The sequence below is a fragment of the Rhopalosiphum padi genome, chromosome 2, assembly GCF_020882245.1.
Source record: "Rhopalosiphum padi isolate XX-2018 chromosome 2, ASM2088224v1, whole genome shotgun sequence".
Classification (NCBI taxonomy): Eukaryota; Metazoa; Arthropoda; class Insecta; order Hemiptera; family Aphididae; genus Rhopalosiphum; species Rhopalosiphum padi.
Window position 1 is genome coordinate 15,673,669 of NC_083598.1, and position 24,710 is coordinate 15,698,378.

The 24,710-nt window shown below is 26.1% G+C and overlaps 2 protein-coding genes across 2 annotated transcripts in view; one reads left to right on the forward strand and one right to left on the reverse strand.

Annotated features, from left to right (window-relative positions):
- Positions 1 to 24,710, forward strand: part of LOC132923049 (uncharacterized) — a 225,397-nt gene that overhangs the window by 103,557 nt on the left and 97,130 nt on the right. The window lies entirely within an intron of this gene.
- Positions 20,444 to 24,710, reverse strand: part of LOC132921523 (uncharacterized) — a 61,094-nt gene continuing 56,827 nt past the window's right edge. Inside the window, exon 6 of the mRNA XM_060984590.1 lies at positions 20,444 to 22,433. Coding sequence (XP_060840573.1) covers positions 22,000 to 22,433 — 434 coding nt within the window. The 3' untranslated portion in view covers positions 20,444 to 21,999. The remainder of the gene's footprint in view (positions 22,434 to 24,710) is intronic.

The window sequence follows — 24,710 nt, forward strand, 5'->3', positions numbered from 1 at the left end:
TGTATTTATAAAAACTAATCACTTAATAAGTAATAATACTATTTATAATATATAAATATTATATTATCATGTACGAGAAAATACGAGGGTTTTACTTTTTAATATTAAATTGAACATCAACTTTAATGGATTAAAATTATTAATGGAATGATATTATTTCACATTGTTTTATATTCATACATTGCATCAATAATACATACGTTATAAATTAAACGGGTATACTATACTGTCGAGTGAGTATTGAGCATTCGTTATGCTTTCCGCGCGTACTTCAGAAAAGGATAGTGATGTCGTATTATAATATTGTCATTTATAATTTGAAAGCAATGATTATCATCGCATTCAGAAAATGATTTTAAACTGAGTACTTTATACAGTCAGTATACCTACCGACCTACCGTGTTTAGTATTTATGAAGTATTAAAATTGCAAGTATTCATACAAAAAACAAGGATTATATTGTAAATATACATTAGTTAGAATAAAAAGGTATAGTTAACTTTGTATCTATTAAAATTTCAAGATAAATTACATTTTAAATGATTAAATCTTTCAAATAATACGGTTAAAGGCATATACAATAATTATATATAACAAAAAAAAAAAAATTATTTGAACTATCTTATTTATATATAAAAATAATAATATCATCATTAATAGTTTTAAACATTTTAACAAATTCTTATAAAATTATATTTTTAGTACTCGTTTTGAAAATTGAAAATCTAGAATTATTATTCTTAATCTTAATTAAAATACTGGGTAACTACAGTTTTTTTCACTTTTATTGAAAAATACTACCTTAATAAAATACCATCTGCGTCCAATTTCCAATTTATAGTAAAGATATGTGAAACTTTCAAAGTAATCCATCAACCTAAAGCCTTTGTTCAAAAAATTGAAAAAAAAAAAACTTATAGATCGCGTGCTAAAATATAGGTAGATACGTATATCTTAAATAATCCAATTTTGTCAATTCGAATTTAATTATTTTTTTAAATAAACAGATAATTATTTTCTTAAGTTATCTACTAATTCACATTCAATTCACGTACTTGTTTCTACAGGTAGTATAAAACATTTAATTGTTGTTATCTATATAGGTAATATATATCATTTTTAAGTGGTTAATGGATTTTAAATTATGTCTAAGCTTATATTGAATATATATTTTATGGTAAAATGTATAAAAATAATTTATTGTGTAGCTCAGTAATAGCGTCATCATGGCAACCAAGGGTATACATGTATATACTCGTAGGTACACGTGTATTATATTAATATATTGGTAGGAACGAATAATGTTGTAAATATTTACTAATATATCAATATTGATTTCAAATCTAATTTGTAACAGGGCCCTACTCGAAATGAAAGGGTCAAGGATAATTATGATAGTCAATTGTCATGCCTATCATCATCTGTTTTCGGTTTATAATGTATCAATTATTAATGCACGTAAAAATTCAAACACCTGACACTAAAAATGCCGTGAACTGTTTTACATTTTTAAATAAAGTATTAATTTTGATGGTTAAATTATTTATTGTGACCATATTTATTGTGCATAAATTAATATTAAAAGTATTTAATAAGAAATGTTTATAATTTTTAAATTAAATTACAACAAATAATTTTAAAATAAAAAATAATAACACAAGTTATGAAAATGTGAGTTAAATAACCGTAAAGAGTAGAATTATTTTTAATCGAAATAAATCAATTAAATCCTATATTTTATACTGTTAATTTTAATAGACAACATTAAAAGTAATTGTGTAAAATTATACAATTATTACTAATTAACATTATTATTAAATTTAAATATCCAGTAATTTTTGCTTGTTTTTTTTAAGTGCATTATTTATTATGATTAACAGATTGATTAAAAATAAGTTTTTATATTCGAATGAATCCTACATGCATTATTTAATGTTTTTATATTCATATAATGTTATTGTGTTGTTATACATTTTACATCTAAAGTGAAATTATTATTATTTAAAATAATAAACCATCTGAACATATCATTAAAATATGAGGTTGACCATTTTAGATTTTACATTTTATAAGTTTATAGCAATATACTGTACCGATATGTATTTCATCACACGTTATGGTTTATTATTAATAAATACCAAAACGCATAGTTGTACAACCGATCAGATTACGTATAATATGAAATATTTCATATTAATATAATATTGTTATGTATTATTATTATTATTAATATTATTATTATTATTATATAGGTTAAAAGTTAGCAATACAATATGATTGGACAAGTTTTCAAACTGTGTTAGTGGAAACTTTTTGGCAATTAGGATACTAAAAATTATTTAGAACAAAATTTAATTTGCCGCTTGTTCCACATTCTACACTAACTTTTTGAAATCATACGTGGTGGTATACACGCGGTCTATAAAAACCTTATCCCAAGTTTTTTACTAAAACTTTCAAGCTTTTGAAACTATAGGCGCGTCAAACTAACTCGTGTACAACGCACGATTGTAACATCTAACTTTGCCACAATCTTCTTGTTTTAATATATTTCTATTGTTACGTGTCGGTGCGTCTTTATTGCGAAGACATGTCGTGGGCAGGACTTGTTCACAACATAATATATTAGGTACGTGTGTTCAATAATATGAGCTGACTTCACTATATTATATATTTTATTTTAATTTATTTTCTTAGCTTAAATTGTGATTGTAATTTCAACTTGCTTTTGGTATTTATAATAAAGTAAAAAAATGTAATTAACAAAATGTAAAAAAAAACATATGAAGTTTTTTTTATGTATATTAGGGTTCTATAATGAACTTGTCATTGAGTATGTCGTCGAAAATTTTATTGGGTGTGATAAATAATTATTGCATACAAAAAATAATTCCTAGTGAGGACGATGTATGTCAACCTCTATTTCTAATCATATTTTATAATTTATATATATCACAATAAATTATTTATTTTTGTATTATTAATACGGTAGTTAGAACAATTTTGTTGTTTACAGATATAACATATATTTTATAGTAATATTATTGTTATTAACTTTTAAATTATAACCTTATAGGTCTATACTAATCTACCTTTTTATGATTATGTGATTAAAATGCTGTTGTAAAATAATAGCCTAAAACAAATCTAAATTTTTAAATCTTTTTGAAAATTACTGGGTATTTTAAATGTTCAGCCTCTTAATTATTGACTAAATTCAATTTTCTACTAGAATGTATCTTCAGGATTATAAGCATTTTTCCTACAATTTCAAATTTTATGACCGTATAAAAAACCTATAATACACTATTATAAAATCAATACATTCATAATTCCACTAATACTTAAAATATATTAAATATGGACTGTTTGGAAAGTTCAAATATTTACCGTGACTTATTTTATATTTATTAAATAGTTTTGACTTATAACTATATAAAATATACAATTAAAAAGACAATACTTCTTACATTATTTTAAGATGTACGCGTTATGTTACTTTCTATTTAGATATGAAAAATAAATAAGTAGGTAAGTATCTACTATTCCAATAACAAAATATAAACATGTGGAAGAAATAAAAAAAAATCCCTTTAATAATAGCCCACACACGTTTGACATCATCACAATATCACATGAATAATTGCATATCATAATCATCTCAATAAAACTTCATAACGCTAACAATTTCATCGTAGTGATAAAAGCTGAAAAAAATAAACTTGTAGATTCGTGGCTTTATCAGACGTTAACACTATTATTCGAAAAGGTTAGAATGTCGTAAGTATGATACAAGCGTTTAACAAATACTGAATCGATTTTGGTCGTTTATATATTTTTTTATATTACCTAAATATATAAAGGTAAATAAATTAGTATAGAAGTATACCTTCTTTATTTAACTTCATTTATTACTAGGGAACGGATTTAAATGCAAATGTATTTTTTTTGAATGTCCGAAAATATTACTTTCCAAGCACAAAGTTAATTTCATACATCAAGGAATTAAAAAATATAACTTTTATCTTGCATTTTTTGAAATTTATAGTGCATTTTAGGTCAATAGGTCAAATAATTTTCAGGGTAAAAAGAAGATAGTAAAACTAGAATATGATGAAAATTATACGAATAATTAATACCTAAGAATAAAAATGTATAAAATTAAATAATTTTTTTTAATGTTAAAAATAATTTTAAGAGCATTTTATGGTTTTTTAGAGCATCTAGTTATTACAGTGTTTTACGGTGATGTATCATCAATTATCATTTAAATGTGTTTGATACCTACACTTTAAATCACTTTTATAATATTAATTACCGTCGTAACGTCGTTAATTATTACAATTACATTTCTTGGATTTATGATAGGTATTGAACAACAGGTTTGTATGTATTTTTTTAGAACATTGAGCATTGTCTTAGAAAGTAAAAATATCACTTTAAAGTTTAGAGCGTATGAAAGAACATAGTATTATTTTCCCGGTGTCAATTTTTGATTTTGTAACTAACCATCGTAAACAATATTTTTCCAGAATTATATTTAATAATAACACACAAAGTTTGGACAAGTCATATTAAAGGCTTAGAAAATATAAATCATAAACAAGGTAATATATGTATACATAAGTATAGGATCAAATAATTCTATGAACGGAGACACCCTTTTTACTGAACGTATAGACTATAGAACCAGTTGTGGAAAGAGGGCGTTACCCTGGAGCGTTGTTTTCCGAGGGAAGGTGATCCGGTTTAGTTCGGAAACATGGCCGCGGGTACGTTTTATTATAGGTACCTAATACTAACTACATGAATGCCACAGATACAAATAGCCACTAGCTATAATAGTGTAAAAACTCATCGTAATACCTATTCTTCGGGCCATTAGGGTTTCGTATGTTTATTCGGATAAACATTTGTCCCCACAGACAAATCCGGTGGTGTCACTGACGACAATATTTATGGTCTGCAAACAAGAGCAATTCGAATTATTATATTGTTGTGGTTCGGCTGGGCTTTTAAACAACCAGATTGACCGTGGTTGAGAGGGGTGGAGAACTGCAGAGGTTATTAAATGCTCCATTTACTGCAGTTGTGTTATACGTTGTTAATGTTTTATACACACGAGACTAATACTATAATAGTAATGTTCAGCCGAAAGTCATTCTGTTATTTTATATTTTGGATGTCAAATAAAAAATATATTTTACTGCACTATTTTAATAAAAAATATAACTTATAAATGGGCATTTGAGACTAGAGAACATACATTTTGTTTTAATAAATTAAGAATCAAATACACAGTGTAAATAAAGTGGCAACGATATAATAATATTCAATTGTAAAACGTTGTAAAGAATATTACTACAAAAAATAAAATAAAAATGTATTTGAGAATAAAAAATAACAAAAGTGGAAGTCTTAACGACTAATTATCTCATTAAATATAAAAAGTAAAATTGAGGTTTAAAAAATATTTATAGATAGCTTCCTATAACTATTATAAAATAGCCTCATATTATTTAGTTAAGTAATTCAATAATTTGATTTCGTATTTTTTTATACATCTTTGTTAATCAATCAATTTGTAACAAATAAGGACTAATTTTTTATTTAAAAATAAATATTCACAGAAAATGTATTTATAAGTTCGATTTTTACAAAAATAGGACAGAAGATACAGATAAGAATATTTTAATTACATACTGCTCAATACTAGGCAGTAACTAACTTTATTTACAATTTTATTTATAAATATTACAAAATATGTATTTTTATACACTGAGTATTTTAACAAATACAAGTACAAGTTTTAACCTCTTAGAACATTGAAAATAATAAACCTCTTTGTTATAATAATCTATATTATATTTAGTAAACATTTTATCAACAATTGAATTTAGTATGTACCTACTTAATTTCTAGTAAATATTATTTAAAAATACATAATTGTTCTTGATAATCAATATGATAATTAATTTATGTTAAGTTGATGAAACATAATTTTTTTTTTTTAATAAGAGATATTTAAAACTTTTAATTTCTGCCTGCGTAATATTTTTACAATCATAAAACTAATTTTAAGTTAAAGCTTTTTCTAAAGTTATATAGCTCGGATATTTCTAATAGTTTTATGTAATGAATACATATAAATTTTATTTATTAATACTATCATAATATAACTTATTCAAATATTTACGAACATATAAAAAAAGGAACAATTATTAATTATGAGATATGAAATGAATACAAAACCACTAATTGCAAGCGACTTGAAAAAAATAAAACACAAAACTTAATACAAGTATGGCAAAACCAAGGCCAAAAAAGGAATAACAAAATCAATAAAAATCATCTTCAAATAGGTCACAAATTTACAAAAAATAAATATGCGGAGTTAATTATATTTTTTAGTATATCTTAACAGAATGCCAAACATATGAATTTACAAGAAATAAGTATAATCATTACATGCCATAACAAAATAGGAGAAGTATTACAACCAGATTTCCAATTATATTATATAAATATTATTAACTTCCTAAAGTAAATTAACCTATACATATTAATTTAAACTAAAAATATGTTATAAAATCGACTTAAATGCCAATGTTATTTAGATCAATAAAAAAAGCATAATCAATCTTTTAGGTTTTTCTTAATACTATAATAATATTATATTATTTCCACTAATTTAATAGTTATACCTAACCTTAAAATATTATACTAATAATTAAATTTTTTTAGTAATTTTTACTATACAACTGTCATTATTGTTAATTATTATATTCTTGCCTATAAACAAAATGTTAGTTATTAATATTATTCATCCATGCGAAAATTGAATTAAAATGATACACAAATATCTAAGAATTTGGAGTAAATCGTTTAAATATTTAGAAAAATTATAAAAAATTTGTACATTAGAAAATTATAAGTGCTCTTCTTCACATTTGACAAAACTTAGTAACGTATAAGGTACACACTATACATATACCTGTATTATAACTTACCTACTTAGCATTGAAAATTTAAAACTATTAAGTTTCAAACATTTTTCGGTATACAGTACAAACAACTGAATTCTAAGCTAACCGTGAAAAACACTATTCTCACTTCAGCACTGGTGACTGTTTAGAATAAAGTTAATACTAAAACCATGTTACGCTGCAACGACAGTGTAATGGTATATTCATATACGACGCTAACGCTGTGACACGCTGACACGTTCATTCGTAAAACCTAAAGGTATCCATTTTTTTTTTTTATTACAGACTATTCAATGTGTCCTCATTTCCCTTTGTACTTTGCACTATAAACGTCTAAACTGTAAACGTCAAGTCGTATGGCAGTATAAATAATCGCAGCAGATTGAAACGATGCCGCGGAGACGACAATGAAACATGCCTATTGCCTATGGCCATTGCGAAATCCCTGTGATAAAAATCTTCAACAACTACGTGGCACAGTCTTTTTATATTCCACAGAGAGAGAGAAAGAAATAGAGACTTGCACAAAAAAAAAATACACCGAAACAAAAGAAAACGAGCCACTTAAAAAAAATAAAATATAAAGAGGGCGAAGATTCTGTAGCGTGACATATTGGCTCAAAGCCAAACGTCGCGGAAACGAATTAAATTCTCAAAACAACCGCTCTGAATTGTATAACAATTATTTTACCTTCGACATTTCTCGATGTCAAAATCCTTTTTATTTCATACCAATATCATAATTTATATAGAGATACATACAATCCAGATTATTAAAAACAATAAATCAAAAATATTTAGAAATTGATAGATTTTTAAAGTGATATGTTAAAAAGTCGGATTTGAGGCAAGGGTTCATATATTATACATCTATAGAGATAGAGTATTCGTGAACCACGTTAAAATTATTTCTTAAGCATCAGTAATTTGTTCGAAAGCCAAAACATTAATAATTTCTAAGTTTCATCAAAAACTATAATAGGTATGTTTTCACATACAAAGTTAATAGAAATACATATCAAATATAATATGCAATTAAAATATATTGTTGCCAAATGCCAATGTCTAAAGTGGCAAGATTTACATATTACATCTCATTAAAGAATACAAACCTTAATTTCGTCACGTCGTTTTCTTGATGTAAGCTGATTTTGTTTTACGGATTTAAAATTATATGAATAAGTCTCACAAATCTTCTTGTTTTACACCTTAATGTACCTTAAGAATATTTAATCTTTGAACAAAATATATATATAAAATCATAAAAATTATTTTGATAATTTTTAAGTCTCATATAATGTTATATTCTCATTGTTTTCGACAAATTTACTAAAAAATACATTCTAATTTATAATATTTGTTATAGTGTATAGAAATAATTTTATCAAGTTATTCTTGTAGAACATATTGATAATAATAATATTTATGAATTTATGGTTATTTTTATAAACTAATTTACATAAAGTGGACTAAATTGACATATTATATTTTAAATTTTACCCTATTTTATACTAATACTTAGTAGAAAAATATAAATCGAAACAATATTGAACTAAAACTGTACGTACATAATAATAAAATAAATAAAAACTATTATATAAATTAAACGACAAAGATAATTAATTATCTAATTATTTAATATATATATGATATATGTATGTATAATTGTATTTCTAGAACTTATTTTTATATTAAATAATCATTTCAATTTACATAGTCAATATAATTATAATATAGGTATCAACTATCAATAGAAAAATAAATTCTTATTAAAAGTGTTTTTCGTTCATACATTAACCGTATCGTAAACAGGGTTGTATTAGCGCATAGGCATTATAGGCACTGTGCCTACGGCCTACGAACATTTTTGGAGTCTACAAAAATAAAATGTGTGGCTATGAATTTTTTTTTTTTTTTGGTTAAATTATCTTGTTTTATACTTAAATACTAGAAATAAAGAAATATTCAAATTAATGTAAAATAAGTTGTTTTTTATATGATTTTAAACAATTAAATTTTCTATATATTTGGAGACTGAGTAAAATTAATTGTTTTTAAGATTTGTTAAAATTGATTTTTTGTTTTTAAAGTATTATCACCGAAATTCAACACTTCCTCTCCTAAACTAAAGGTTTTATACCCATTTAAATAATGGACACCGTGGGGCCGTATAGCGCATAGGAATTAAAAGTACTGTGTCTAAGGACAGGGTGTAACTGAAACACTGAAACAAAATTTCGTCCAACATTTTTTTAAATATCAATACTGAGAATTTATAATCAATAAACTTAATTCACTACTAAAATGTTTCTATTTTTAAAAAATTCTTGGGGGGGTCATACCCCTGGACCCTACTACCAGTCACGGCATTGTCTAGAGCCTACGATTATATTATTAATCCGGACCTGATCGTAAATGGTGTTTTAAAATTATTAAACATTATATAATTTATACCTTATACCATAAATTTATTTTAAGTTATAATAAAGACAGTGCGAGTAAATTACCCATCAGTGTATAACACGTGTCGTAGTAGTTTCCTGAGTTCATAATAAAACATTCCTACTCCAATTTTGTCTGATTATACGAGAAAGAGGTTTTTAGGAAGGGTGATTGAAAGCATGTAGGATAGAAGTGGGTTGTTGTGGTCGTTGAATTTGACGTGTAACCTTTAATAATGTCGCCAGAATAGCTGTTATAGTTTCTAGTGGCATATTTATTAACATTAACTGATGTTGAATAATGTAGCCATATCGGCTTGAATAATTTTTAAGATAATTTGTCATGTATTGTCAGTACTCATAAAAAAATTTGACAAACACAATAATATTATGCACAAATCAGCTTAAATATTAAAATTATTTTTTTTTTCTCATGAATATTTATAATTAAAATTGTTTTATTATTTATTTATTATAATATATATGAAAATTATTTATTAAAACAATGTATACATATAAACAATATTATTTATAGATTAAATAATTATCATATATAATTAATATTTTACAATTCATGGTGATGCTGATATATTATGAATATTATTACATAGGAGTTATTTTGCATGCATATTTGTATATACAAGTTTTCAAGGATTAAGCAAATAACAACATAATACTACGTTTATGTCTAAGTTAATTATTATTTAATTGGGTTTTTATCAATCAGTATTATATTGTTAATAAAACGCTTTACTTAAGAGAGTTGGATGGGCACCTTTTCTAAGGAGTAATCGATAGGCAATTATTTTAACGTGTGTATACATGTACTGCAGTTGTGTGAGTAGTAAACGTGAACATTAGTGTGAGCGTCTTTCCAACACGCCATCACCGCTGCCACGTTCAACAACAGGCGAATGCGCATATCAAAGAACACGAACAAAAATATTTTTGATATGGCACAACTTTACTACCAAAGTTCAGAAAGGAAAAAGAAATTCAAACCGTTTAGATTGGCTAATATTAATTTTGAAAACTTAATACTTAAGTCCGTTAGCCTACATTTTATGTAAGCTCGAAAGAATAATTCCTATTTTATTTTTTTTATTAGTTAATACAATGTAAGTTCACTTCATGCAATACACTTAAACTGATTTATATTTCACATAATCACGAAATAATAATATAAAAATTAATTTCCGAGAAAACCTATAGAAAAGAAGCATACAAATAAAAATTAGTTTTCAACATTCAAATCGAGCTACTGGAAGTATATTTATTTTTCTTCCGTGTATTGTGGCTCAAGCACACAACAATACAGGTTGTTCTATCCCCCTTAACCCGTGCGGAAACATTTAAGTCATTCAAGCAGTCTTTTAACAATGTTAACCATATTTACTTGTATTTTGTAACGATCCAATTGTATATAACACTATCACCGTATAATATATTATACTAATCAAATAAATTATAATATTTAATTTGTTTTTTCTGTTTTTGAAAAAAAAAATGTTATGTGTAGATTCAAATATTTACTACTTGACCTTTTAGAAAAATAATTATAAAAACACTATTCGCTTATACATATATTTTTAATTATAGTGTATATAATAATACAATATAAAAAAATTGGCAGTTTAACAGTCCACTTCACGTATACATTTTTTATTATAAATTTGAAGTATACGTATTTAATAATTTTAAAATTGTTAAATATCAGTTTTTTGTCGTTTCTAATAGGAGGACACTGAAATTAATACTGATTCAGCATAATATATTATCCTTGTCTTACAAACGTACAACGCATAGAAAAATTATGTTCAGCTAAACCATTATTTTGTGTTTTTAGGTTTAATATTAAATTGAATTGACCTATTATCAAACTTTAAAGAAATAATATTATTTTGAATAATTCATAGGTTTTTGTTAATATTTTTGTTTTAAAGTAGGTAGGTAAATTATAAGTATATAGGATATTTTATTTTAAAATTCTAATAGCTGACTTATAATTAAAATATCAATAAAATCCTGAGAATTTTCCTAAATAATAATATTATTACCTGTTGATTGGTAATAGGTAAAGGCACTCTAATATAATCTTATATTACTAAAGGTAACAACACATTTGGTTCACCATTCTCTTAACGATATATTCTTTTTTTTTTTTACTTGCAATGTACTACATTATGTAATTCCGTATGCCTTACATTTAATTTTATTATTCGATGAAATAGGTACTCCCCGGATACCTTCTAAAAAGGTATTAGAATTGTCTTTAACCTTTATATAATATTACACAGTTTGAAGAGTACTTTAGTATTAGTAAGTACTAATTAGTTCCTAGTTAGTACATAATATTATTAAACTTTCTTTTAGTTATAAACATATTTTTTTCGATTGGTTTATAAGGTATTGTAAAATTTATTATAATTTTTAAAAGCCTTATAAAATTGTTAAACAAAAATTAAACAACTTAATTCAATATTCGCTTTGTATAATCTTGAAAATGTTCTAGAAAATTAAAGTGTTTTTATTTTAATAATTTACCTCAGATAATATTAGATTAGTTTTAAATAAATTAAATCATCGAATAAAAAAAATGTAAACACTATTCATTCGTACCTATAGTACATTTAATACTAGCTATTTTATAAAACTTCTAAATATTGTAAATAAATTACATTATAATCAATAATACTCGTAAATGTTTTTAATAATTTTCTAGTGAAGTGAGAAACGTATTGATTCTACAATTATATATTTTTTCTTTTGATGGCATTTAACCTAACTGAGTCTATGTATTTTTGAAGGGCTTTTGAACTACTACATTTTATTTCGATTGTTTGCATTACACATATCGTAGCTAGGTATTTTTCAACGAATAAACTAACTTTAACATTTGATAAAATTCACTGAAAATGTATGTTTTACTATAACGGAATTTATATTTATTTGAAAAATTATTAGTCATTAAAATGTCTTACATTTTATTTTTGTTATTTCTTATATCAATATTTAGTTATTTTCGTTTATACATTTTCCTTTTAATTATTTAATTGTTAATCGTTACCAAATAAATATAATATACCATATGGATGAAAAATTTAAAATTATATTATTAATCTTTAACAGTAATTTGATAGCATTATATAATATGAATAATAATGTATAATTTAAATTTTACTTTTGTGTAATCTTTGTATATGAGATTATAATGAATACTAGGAATATAATTTTATAATACGAGTAATGTTTGATTTTAATTAGTTTAAAATTAAAAACTGTTAGAAAAACGTTAATGCTAAGCTCGTTTTCTTTTGTGATAAAAGTGTGATTAATTATTTTTTTTTAAGTTCTAGGATTCAAGAATCATGGTGGAATTTAAGCTCAAATGCTCATTAAAATGCCTGACCTTTTCATTTAGTAAGTTTATTTTCAGGTATAGTACTATAGTACTACAAGTATATTATTATTGCTCGAAAAGCCCTTACCATCATAAAAATAAATCGATTCGAACACAATTTTAAATGTCTGTCAGTCACGTCTTAAAAATTAACAAGGTTTCAATCAAATTTTTACTTTTTGATAATTCATACATTTTATAAGTGCATATATTATAATGATCATATTTTACTCTACATAATTCTATAAATTATTGTTATCATGTCAAGTTTTTCTTAAAATTCTATAAATGTTTTATTTATGATTTGCCCAAAAGATTTATTTATATTAAGTATAAATATTATTTATACTTACCAGAATGTGCTTCTTATGAATTTGAACTATTATACTCTAAAAATTACAATTGTATGTTTAATAAAATTATTTTGATGCAGTAATACAGAACCACCATAAAAATTAATAGTTCAGATTATTAATTTTGAAGTTACAACACATGGCACTTTCACTGTGGTTCATTAACGATCGTTTTCTAAATAAAAACAAGATAAGAATAAAACAATTCAGTATTATATTTTTTTCACATAAAATACACAACTATTAAAACGTAGTATTATAATATTTTAAGCTAAGTATATTAATAGTTTAATGGTATACAATAATTTATTTTTTGATAAAATATTTTAGATAATTTGTAATAGACATAAATCATCAATTAAAATATAGATTTTATAATATAAATGTAGCCTATTATAGCCACGTAAATAACACTATACCTATAAATAGTTTTTATGTATTTATGTAAAGTTTGATTCCTTAAATTGTGTTTGGTGTTTTTTTTTTTTAATTTTATTACAATTATCTAAATAAGAATATTTATCTGCAAAAAATAACAAAACAAGTGTTGACGAAAAAATAATAATAACAGTGAAATCTTACTAAAAATAAATTAACTGAAACATATTAAATTAATATTTTACAACAAGAAAAACTTAAATTCTGGAACAATATTATATGAAAAATAAAAATACAACTAAATATAGGTAATTAATAATTAATAAAGTTTAAATAATACATACATAGTACTTAGCTATAATGCTTTTCTACAATAACAAATAATTATTTATTTATCTTAACAATTAAATAAATTACCCATTTATATACTTTAAATTATTTTACAGAATAACCTGTAACATTAATATAAAATACTTAAGTATAAATTGACCATCTCGAGACTCTATCTAAAATAGTTTGATTTTCTTTCAATGCATGAAACAATTAATCATTTATTTTCATCATAAATGTATCAATAATTTGTATTTTGTATTGTTGTGTAACATAATTTACAATTATTATTTAATACAATTCAAGATATTTTATTCGTTTTATATTAAATTTATGCGCGATTAGTAGGTAAATTGAAATTATTTGTTTCAATAATTATTATTGTTGAATATAATTGCTAATAAAACATTTTGGTAACATCGTATAACCATGTAGAATTTTACTTGAACCAATACGTGTATATTAAAATTTAAAACCATATTAAACTACATATTAGATACCTACACAAAATTTTGAATTACATTTTATAATATGAGTGTCTTTATTTTAACAGGTCATTCAGGAAATCCATCTGTTGAATATACAAACATTTGTATTTACAATATCAATAGATTTTCATAAATATTTTATTTTAAACTAACTTAACCTTCAGAACATTTATATGGATTTCAATAACCTCTATTAGGTACCTTTTTTTTAAATCAACCTCGAAATAAAGTCTCCTTATTATTTTTTACTTTTAAAAATAAATGAACGAGAAGTAATTACAGGAAAACGAAATCTTTTTTTTTTTTGCTCTTTTACTATAGCTTTTATTTTACTGGACCCAAATCAAACTTTTTTTGAATTAAAAATAATGGTTAATTTTTTTAACTTAACAGTGATTTATTCTCCTCTAAATTTTATCTAAAAATTAATATAATATAAGAGGTCCAAATTACTATATTTATAGCTAAGACAGTAGTTTTGATTATATGGTGTAATATAAAAAATTGTATTGAATGTAAAATAATATGTATATAGTTTTAGTTCACAGAAAACTCAAAACAATTTTTTTTTAATTGCCTATTCTGTTTTTTTTCCAGTTCTACTAAAAAGGTAAATTTCGCATATTTTGTTAATCGAAATGTATTACTTTTTTATCACCAGTGTAACACGTTCTTACGTGGTTTTTGTATTGTATCTTTTCATTTAAAGACGATATTTTTTTTTATCCAGTTATTTATATTATATCCTATATGAATTTAGTCTAGAAATGTTTTCGATTCATGTAGTTAACTGGCTGTGCAAATAAATAGTATAAAACGATGACGTGTTAATTATTATTTTATATTAATTATCTAATAAACCTATACGATTAGTTACATAATACTGATAACTTGAAATGTGAGTAGATAAACATTTTCCAAAATACTTAACTTCACCATCGTTTTCAACTTATTGATCTTGAGATGAAAATAGTAATAGATCAACATCCCTTAACAAGGTTTGTACCTAATTTATATTATATACTGACAAAAACACAATATTGGTATAATATGTTTTAAATATAATGTAGGTATTTACATAATATATTATTCAAATTCATTTTTCTACGGAAATTATAAACTTGATTCATGACAATTATAATATTAAATCAAATATTGTGTGATATTAAAATATAATATATGAAAAGAATACCTATTGAATATCATATAGACTAGACGATTTTTCATATGAGTATTTTAATATTTATTAAATTGCAGAGGTTTATCAAGTATAATATTTGTATTTATAACATTAAATCGTCTAAAAATAAAACGAAAATGATTGATAGTTTTTTATATATATATATTTCTTTTAACTACCCATTTCAGTAAATATTTATGGCAATATTAAAATATTTGTTTAGTAAATAATGATTATAAAACTGTATATTAAACAAAAATTAGGTTACGGTTGCACAAAAATAAAAAAATCAATATGCTGTACACCTTAATATTAATGATTTTATTTTTTATAAAAGTTCCTACGAAGATCTTTAATGTTATAAGAGTGCTTATGTTATAACCTTTGTTATTCATTATTCAATATCTTCAAATTTCATAGCCATAAAAACGTTGCACAGGAAATCATATAAAATTTGTTGAAATTTCTTATTATGAGTTTTAAAATAATATCTTTGAACGAAAATGATAATATTTTAAAAAATAATTTAAATATTCAAGACATTAAAAATATTAAAGCATTAGTTTTATTTTATAGGTATTTTTAGGAAATCAACACGTTGTTTTAATTATATTAAATTTATAGAAAATATATTACGAATATTAGGTTACTCAGACAATAGATTCTTAAGGAGACAATAAGATATTTATGATTAAAACTGAAACAAACAAATTTTCATGGTGTAATTATAGGCAAAAATGATGATATATTGAAGTACATCAAGACAAAATAAATATAATTCAATTAAAAATATGTATTATTAAAAACATAAGTAAAGGACGATATACATATACGAGTATGCCAACAATATAGAACTTAAAATGAAAAAATTAGATTATTTTCATAATCGATAATGCAATCACATCTTTGATATTTTTTTGTTATGATATGGTTAGTATTAGTGTAGGAAATGTTATTTAATACGTACAGTTTACTCTACAAAGACTCAATTGAATTTTATAAATTCTTCTATTTTGGTCCCAGCATTCATAATATGGTTAATTGTGTAATCTGAATAAAACAAATAAGTTTAAACATAAACCGCATGTTTCATGTAGGTACATACCGATAATAATTCAATAGAAATCCGTAAATCTAAAAACAATTAAATGTCAGTTACACAGTCGTATATGAAAATGTTTGAAATAAATATATTTAACTTTATTTTAACATTATATTTAACTTTGATAAAGAATTAAAATGTGGTTTAAAAACTATTCATGTTATAGGAAGATCAGATGTATATAAATATACATAAATGTTAATCAATTTTTATTTAAATGTATTAAAATCCTATAAAATAATACTTTAACACATTTAATTTTAATTTATAAATACTACATTTTTGGGTTTTCACTGTTGTGTTGACACTACTGAATGATTCAATTTTAATTTTACATATTGTCTTTAAGTTTGGATACAATTGTGTACGGTGAAAACATGAGCAAGGAGGTTCTTGAGAGAAAATTGAAACGAATTGTTAAAAACACCGAAAACCCAAGGGGACAACAAAATACAGGGATTTGCCGTTTACATTTAGACAATAATTCATTGTTAGTGTCTATCGACACTAGGAGAGCGACCGAGTTAATTTCCAACTTAAACACCGGTATATATTGAATAAATAAAATCATTGTCACGCCTTAGATAGGGAGATATTCCATAGAAAACACAAATAAAAAAATATCAACTTAAGCATTAACGGACGGACAAGACATTTGGAAACTGGATTATAAAATGTCAATATTTTTAAAGATAAGTAATAGATGCAATGATGTGAAATAATTTAAATTTCAAGTCTTTCATCCCGAGTTCAATTCTAATGTTTTATTTGTATATATATAATATGTATAACTTGCAATTATTGTAGTTTTAGCATTATTATTAACAATACTATACCACTTGAGAAACACTACAGTATACGCTTTCGCTGATAACCATCTTATAAAAAAACCTATTTTCATTTTTAAGAGGAAGAATAAAACTTTTTATGACAAATATAATACAACATGCTTAACGAAATTCTCGACATTAGACTTACTGGTCTTGAATAAACAGTTTTAATGAATTAATTAGATTTCATTGGCAACGAATCGTCGCATTTCTATAGTAGAATGATATAACATACGGTTAATTTATTTTAGATGAAAATATATTATATAATATAATTTTAACGGTTAAATATTAAAAACTATAATATAATATTATAAGTATTAAATATCATTTACAGTTTTTAACTATATCTAAACTTAATTAAATTTTTTCGGTAGTACTCAATAATAATAAATTATTATGATTCGTTATAAATATAAAAATAATAAAGAAAAGTTTGATTTATTGGTCACAGATTTATTTTTATTTGACTGGAAGAATTTTTTAATTTTTTATAAATAAAATATTTTAGTTATAAATTATATTTTTTTGGTATCAAATTTTACGAATAAATTAAAACGAATTTTTAATCACCATAGTCAATGTCATTACTTGTTTCTACACACTACATACACAATTTAAAAACGGTAATCATTACAAACATATTCAAGATAATATGGGTATTGCAATATATTATGACTATAATGAAAATTATTTAAAGCTAAATGGACTGTTATTTATTTTACTATAAAAAAATACATTAAGAGGACGCTACTCTCACATGTGTTGTATCTACTTTATAAACATATAACATAACAAATTTGTGTCCAATAGAACCAATAATTTTTCAACTAAGATAAATACATTATCTGCGCTCAACCGTTTGTTGCTCAAGATATGAGTAATGAGTATTTTTAACTTATAATATTCACGATATTCATGCATTAATTAAAAATTAAAATATCAACAAAAAAACCCTACCCTTATACGTACAGATAATTGTCTTTCCTTTAACTTTGATAATAGGTCAATTCACTCTAACATTAAAGCTAACAACATTATTTGAACGAAAATTTGCTATGTTCTATGTTTATACTACGGGGACAACGCATGAAGGTGACGTCCTCTCAACTATTAAAAACTTAGGTCAATCTAAATCTCCTCACTAAAAAATGTATTTAGACGGTACAAACAATTTTAATGGGTAGGTATCCCACGAGACCTAATGCTTACATTAAAGTTCTATAAATCGCAACCTTCCGCCATTGTCGTCCTCAACTTAACTCATGTCACGTACTCGCGTCCAAACACTTAAAATCTTTTAGTCATTGATACCAATGGTCATAAATCAGAATGATTTATATCTGTTTTGCATTTATGCGAATACTCGTTAAACGAGTAGAATAATAATTTAAGTCTTAAGAGAATTCTAACTGAATTATTTCTGTTGATTACATTCACGAAAATAATAATACAATTTATAATCAATGAGCTCGCAGTGTACGTAATAATATATGATCACGGGTATATTACACGAGATTATAACATTTCGAGACTTCGTAAAAACATACAAAACCAAAGTTTAATGAAACAACCGCATCGTAGAATAATTATTACTATGATACATTTATGCGTGATTAAATTTAGGTTCACAGAATAAATTTGATAAGCTATCCACTTATCATAATTCAAATCACGCATGACACGCAGCTATAATTTAAAAACTTTCACCAAATTCAAGCGTAAAGTTCAATACCTATTGACTGTTTATTTGAACCATTTTATGATATCATGATCAAAATTTACAAAATCAGTAAACAATTAAAATTTAATGACAGTTTATGTTAACCTATGTTTAATTTTATGCAATATATCTACGAACAAGCAATTTTCCGGGTAAATTAGTTCAGATATATAATAATAATGAGTAAACTAACATAATTAACTTAATTATACAATGTAATATAAATATTAAGGGACTTAATCATTTGCTTTGGAATCTTTATGACTACGAAAGACTTATAGGTGATTTTGATTTTATATTGCCCTTTTTAACCAATCATAAAATAAGCTAATACTTATATTAAAATATTAAATATAGACTGCAATAACACATTTTAAATTTGAACTATACAGAATATTGAATAGTCACTGTAAATATTGTAAGCTTAAGCATTTATATCCAATAACGTATATTTCCTATATACTCAACTGTAACAATAGTATATGATTAATACATTTAACATTACATGTCGAAAGACACAATAATTGTATCATAATTATTATAACAATAATAGAGAGAACCATAGATATAGTAATTTTTAATTAGTATATTTAAATAGTATTATTATATAATGGGCACATTGAAGTTTTCATATTATGTGTATTAAACATAATATTATTATTAATATTTTAATATTTATTAATTAAAAAATGATGAATATTACATTGTGTTAAAAGTTAAAAATTTTAAATGCATCATTACGCAATAAATTAAATATTATATAATTATGATATTATCAATTGAAATGTATTAAATAAATAATATAAATGCGAAGAGTAATCAAATTATTGGTTGAACGACGAAACGCATTTAAACATTTTCAAATGTTTCAGTTCGTTTAACACGTGTTAGGTACCAAACTTTTAAGTACAGCATTAAGGATTTCATAAAAGGCGAAACGGTTTCAATAATTAAAACGTCAATTTAAACGATAACAATAACAATAAAAATAAAGGAGCGAAACGAACGAGAACGGCTAACAAAATAACATACGCATATGTGATCACATGATACATTTAAACACAATAATAGGTAAACTAGCGTACGATGTAGGAATAATAAGAAGTTAGTTTTCACAGTAAGCCTTGCCCCGTGAGCAGTAAAACAGGCATGGAGGTCGGAGTTGGTACATTATTATTATATATGTGTCAAATGATATGGTTCTGGATTTGAAAAAAAACGCATTCTGAGTGAAGCAAATAATGGAAAAAACGACGTTTATCGTGACGCGAATTCGTTAAATTACAGTTAAAGTTGGTATCTCACCATGTTTATTATACATATTATATTATTATCCACCATTCAACTATATATTATATTCCTCTACCCGCCGCCTGGCGCCTGCATAAACTTCTAAACTTTCTGAACTATTTAAATAACAAAAATAAGTAATTTTACTTTTAAAATATTTACAATTGACTTTTACGAAACAGGATTTACTGTAGTTTTTAAACATACAATACAAATATGAGTAATTATGATGACTGTAAGTAAATAATGCAAGAATAACCGTTCGAAATCATAATTCAAAAATACGAACAAGAAAAGAGAAGAAGTTATTTTTACGGGAACAAACGCGGACGATAAAATATATTCTATAACGCGGAGATAAATTATAAAATATACGTTATAAATTATACGCGTCTGTGTGATACCAGAGTCTGTGCGATAACATGTCGGTCGTATTTGACAATGAGCGAAACAACTCGTGACAACTAGCGCACACGACATGAACTCCGTACTTAGGTAAATAATAATACTCGTAATAATATATGGATGTCTACGAAATGGCTTTGCGTAACGACGCGTGACGCGGCGACGATCGTATTAATATAATATGTCGAATACAAAGGGCACCGTTACGAATGATACTTACCAGCAAACGTTACGCTATACACGCAAGTGTACACAACATTGTATAATTATAATCTTTGTAGATTTCTCAACCGTGATCTATTCGATTAAGAGGCGTTTCTCATAACTTATAAGCTTAAAATTGCGCGAATGCTGATATCATGATCGCGAGGATATCCTTATACACCACTGCGGCCGAACACAAGAGCTCTCTAAATATAAATATATGTTTTTACACATTATTCGAGGTAAAATAATACTTTTAAAATAATCATAATAAATATAACACACACACACACACACACACACACATACATATATGTCGTAATTCCCAATACAATAATCCGGGTTGTATTTTGTCTCTCGTTATTAATAATTTAACGCCTTAGAAACGCTTTTAATTATAATTCATTCTCGGGGTGGTTTTTTTTTTGTTGACAAACGCCGAATATCACTTCGATAAAATAGCCCGAATTATCGTATTTGAAAAACGGTTAATGCATTCGAATATCGCACGATATATTGCACACCGCGAGTCCTCGAATAGTGACGCGTTCCTACTTACACCGGTGTAGCGCTGCGAGTTGTAGCAGCCGAGTGCACCTCGGCAAACGACTGCAGCTGCAGTCAGTTGCAAACGCCTCTGCGGAAGACCGCCGTCCGAGGCATCGGTGGTCGAGGGGTTGGCGGTCGTGCGGACGATCGATGTGTCAGCGGTGTGTGCGGGTGGCGGCGAAGCGTCGGTGACGGCCCACACGATTTACAGGGCCACGTCGTCGACGGGCCTGGTGACGCTGATGTGTATGGCGCTGTACGGCAATATACCGGTGATGGTCATGCGGCGGCTGCCGTGGTGGCCGTGGGCGCAACCGCACAGCGCCGTGGTGGCCGTATGCTATTTGAACCGGAACGCGCACTGTTGGAACACCAGCACGGCCACGACGGCGGCGAGCACCACTGCGCCGGCCGCGTACACGAGTGCCAAGTGCACGAGGCTGGTCACGTACAGCGTCCGGTTGCACCATCCATTCGGCTCGTACAGCGACGACGGCTCCGAGTCGGGCCAGTACACGGACAGTATCCAATAGTTGCCCAGCGCAAACCAACCGGCCAGGAATGCGGCCAGCCCGACGGACGCTATCCGCGACCCCATGGACGACACCATGTCCTCCCGCGTGCCCATGTCCGGCCGCCGGCGCTTGTTGTACCGCAGCGACTTGATCTGTCGGCATAGCAGCCACACCATTTTGATCATGCCGAATATGCCGCCCACGATCATGTACACCGGTATGTGCGGTTCCCGCGGACAGTCACGCACAAACTCCACACCTGCAACACGTCAAAACCGACGACGACGACGATGAACGCCATCGTCACCCGTCGCGTTACAATAATGACATTATATTTATGGCTGGGACATGTGTGGAGAGCTGATGGAGATTTATTAAAAAATGTTCTGATACGAAAAATAAATAAGAAACGTCCACTTGGAAGACCAAGAACAAGATTTCAAAGACAGTAGAAAAGGATATGAGGCTGATAGATGAGTACGTTGATAGATGAGTATGCAACGTTAGACTGGACGTTGAACAGAGAAAAATGGTGAGGCTTACTAGTGGCAGCGCAGGTCCTTCGTGGACCGTTAAGCTGTTGATGATGATGATGATATTATATTGATAATTGTCGTTACTACGGTTATTCGTTAGCTGGCGCCACAGTGCCATGTCGTATACCCGATCTCCTAAAGTGTGATGTGCATGTGCAATTGCACGTGGTGTATAATATAATATTGTATCGTGCAGTCGTGTCATGTCAGGGTGACTATATGATTATGTAGCGGAAGAATCAATATTCCTTGACCCGACCTATTATACCACACGTCTATATATATAGTTTCAAAACGTGCGATTCGGTTCGGTTGGTTTGGGTTGGTGAAAAATCTAATATTATTGGAACAAGGCGAAACATGAGTAGTATTATAGGTATATTTGGCAGCCAGACAATAATATAATATGACATTATTTCACTGTGTTACTATTTCATGTTTTTCTCGTTGTATCTGGTTAGAGTGTGATGCACTTATTAAATTTATATTCCCATTAAATCGAGTTGGAAAATGGGAAATAGTGTACCAAATATTATAAATAAAATATTTTACCGAAAGACGATGCAACTAATATAATGCAAAATTAGTATCCCTCATTCCTACATGATGCTTTTTCTGTTATTTCTCTCTGATTTATCCATTCACGTAACTTATATTATTATTGTTATTATTATTGATATTATAAACTTTACTTATCGTCCAAATAGCTAAAAATTAGTTGATATAAAAATATGTTTAAAAAATACACGCATATCATAACAAGAACGAATTCAAATAATTAATGATATGTAAATGAATATAGTATCATAAGACCATAAATCATTGTACAGATATGTTATACATAATATATATTATACAGAGTGTCTTCCTTTATTTTATCATGGCAACAACTCCTAATAATTAGTACTTTGGAAAATGATAACTAAGTAATTTTAGTACGCCATAATAATTATTAGTATGTAATATTACATGATTCAATTAATTTTTATGTTTGCTTAATCAAATGGATGTATACTAATGCTTGAATAGTCTTGATCGATGTTTGTTTCAATTATTTATTGAGTATAATTTATTTTTTCTTAAATAAGCATTATTTTATTTGTTAGTATTGTGGATACTAAAGAAAGTATGTCAAAAAAAGGTTCATCTAATAAGTAAACTATATAATAATATAACTAATAATACGTGTACAATAATGTTGTGTTTTGTAGTTTTGTTATTTAAACTTTCGGTTTTAATAATTAAAAGTATTTTAATTTTTTGGTATATTTCTGGCTCTCCGTTAATTGAATTTGAAATAAGCAACTTACAACTGTATATTTAACATGATACATATTTTTGATTTTTTTTTCAATTCACAACGCAAATACATCGAACTTTTTTAGAATTTATAGAATAATCGTAAATTTCAGCTTATTTTATTTCCACCAAAATTGATAATAATATTGGTAAGCTACATACCTTATATTTATTATATCTTATTAACTTTTTATTTAAAGTAAATTTGAGTATAATTGATGATCAAAAAATAATAATTATAAATAAGTTCTCAGAAAATTATATTTTATTTGTGAATCAATAACATTTCATCAGTACTGAAACTGTTAGTTTTTCTTAGTAACAACTATAAGAACACACTCTTTCGGAAAATCAAAAATTGTATAATAAAATAAAAGACAAAAACAATGAAATTGCTGTTGCATAATTCACTTACTGACTTTATATTGTGAGGTTATTATTTTTTGTTTATACATTCCTAGTATGCACATTACAAATTTATAATACTACAACGAAGGATTGAACGAATCGTCCACAACAATGAACACAAAAAAAAGTGACAGTTGACAGTTCCTTATTTTTATTTTATGAAATTCACGCTTGTAAACAATATGCAAATTGTTATTCATCAATTACCTTTAAAACATTTCGAAATCAAATGACAATATAATAAATTAGAAAACGGAAAAGTGCTTCAATCAAACTGTGGTCTATAGCTATAC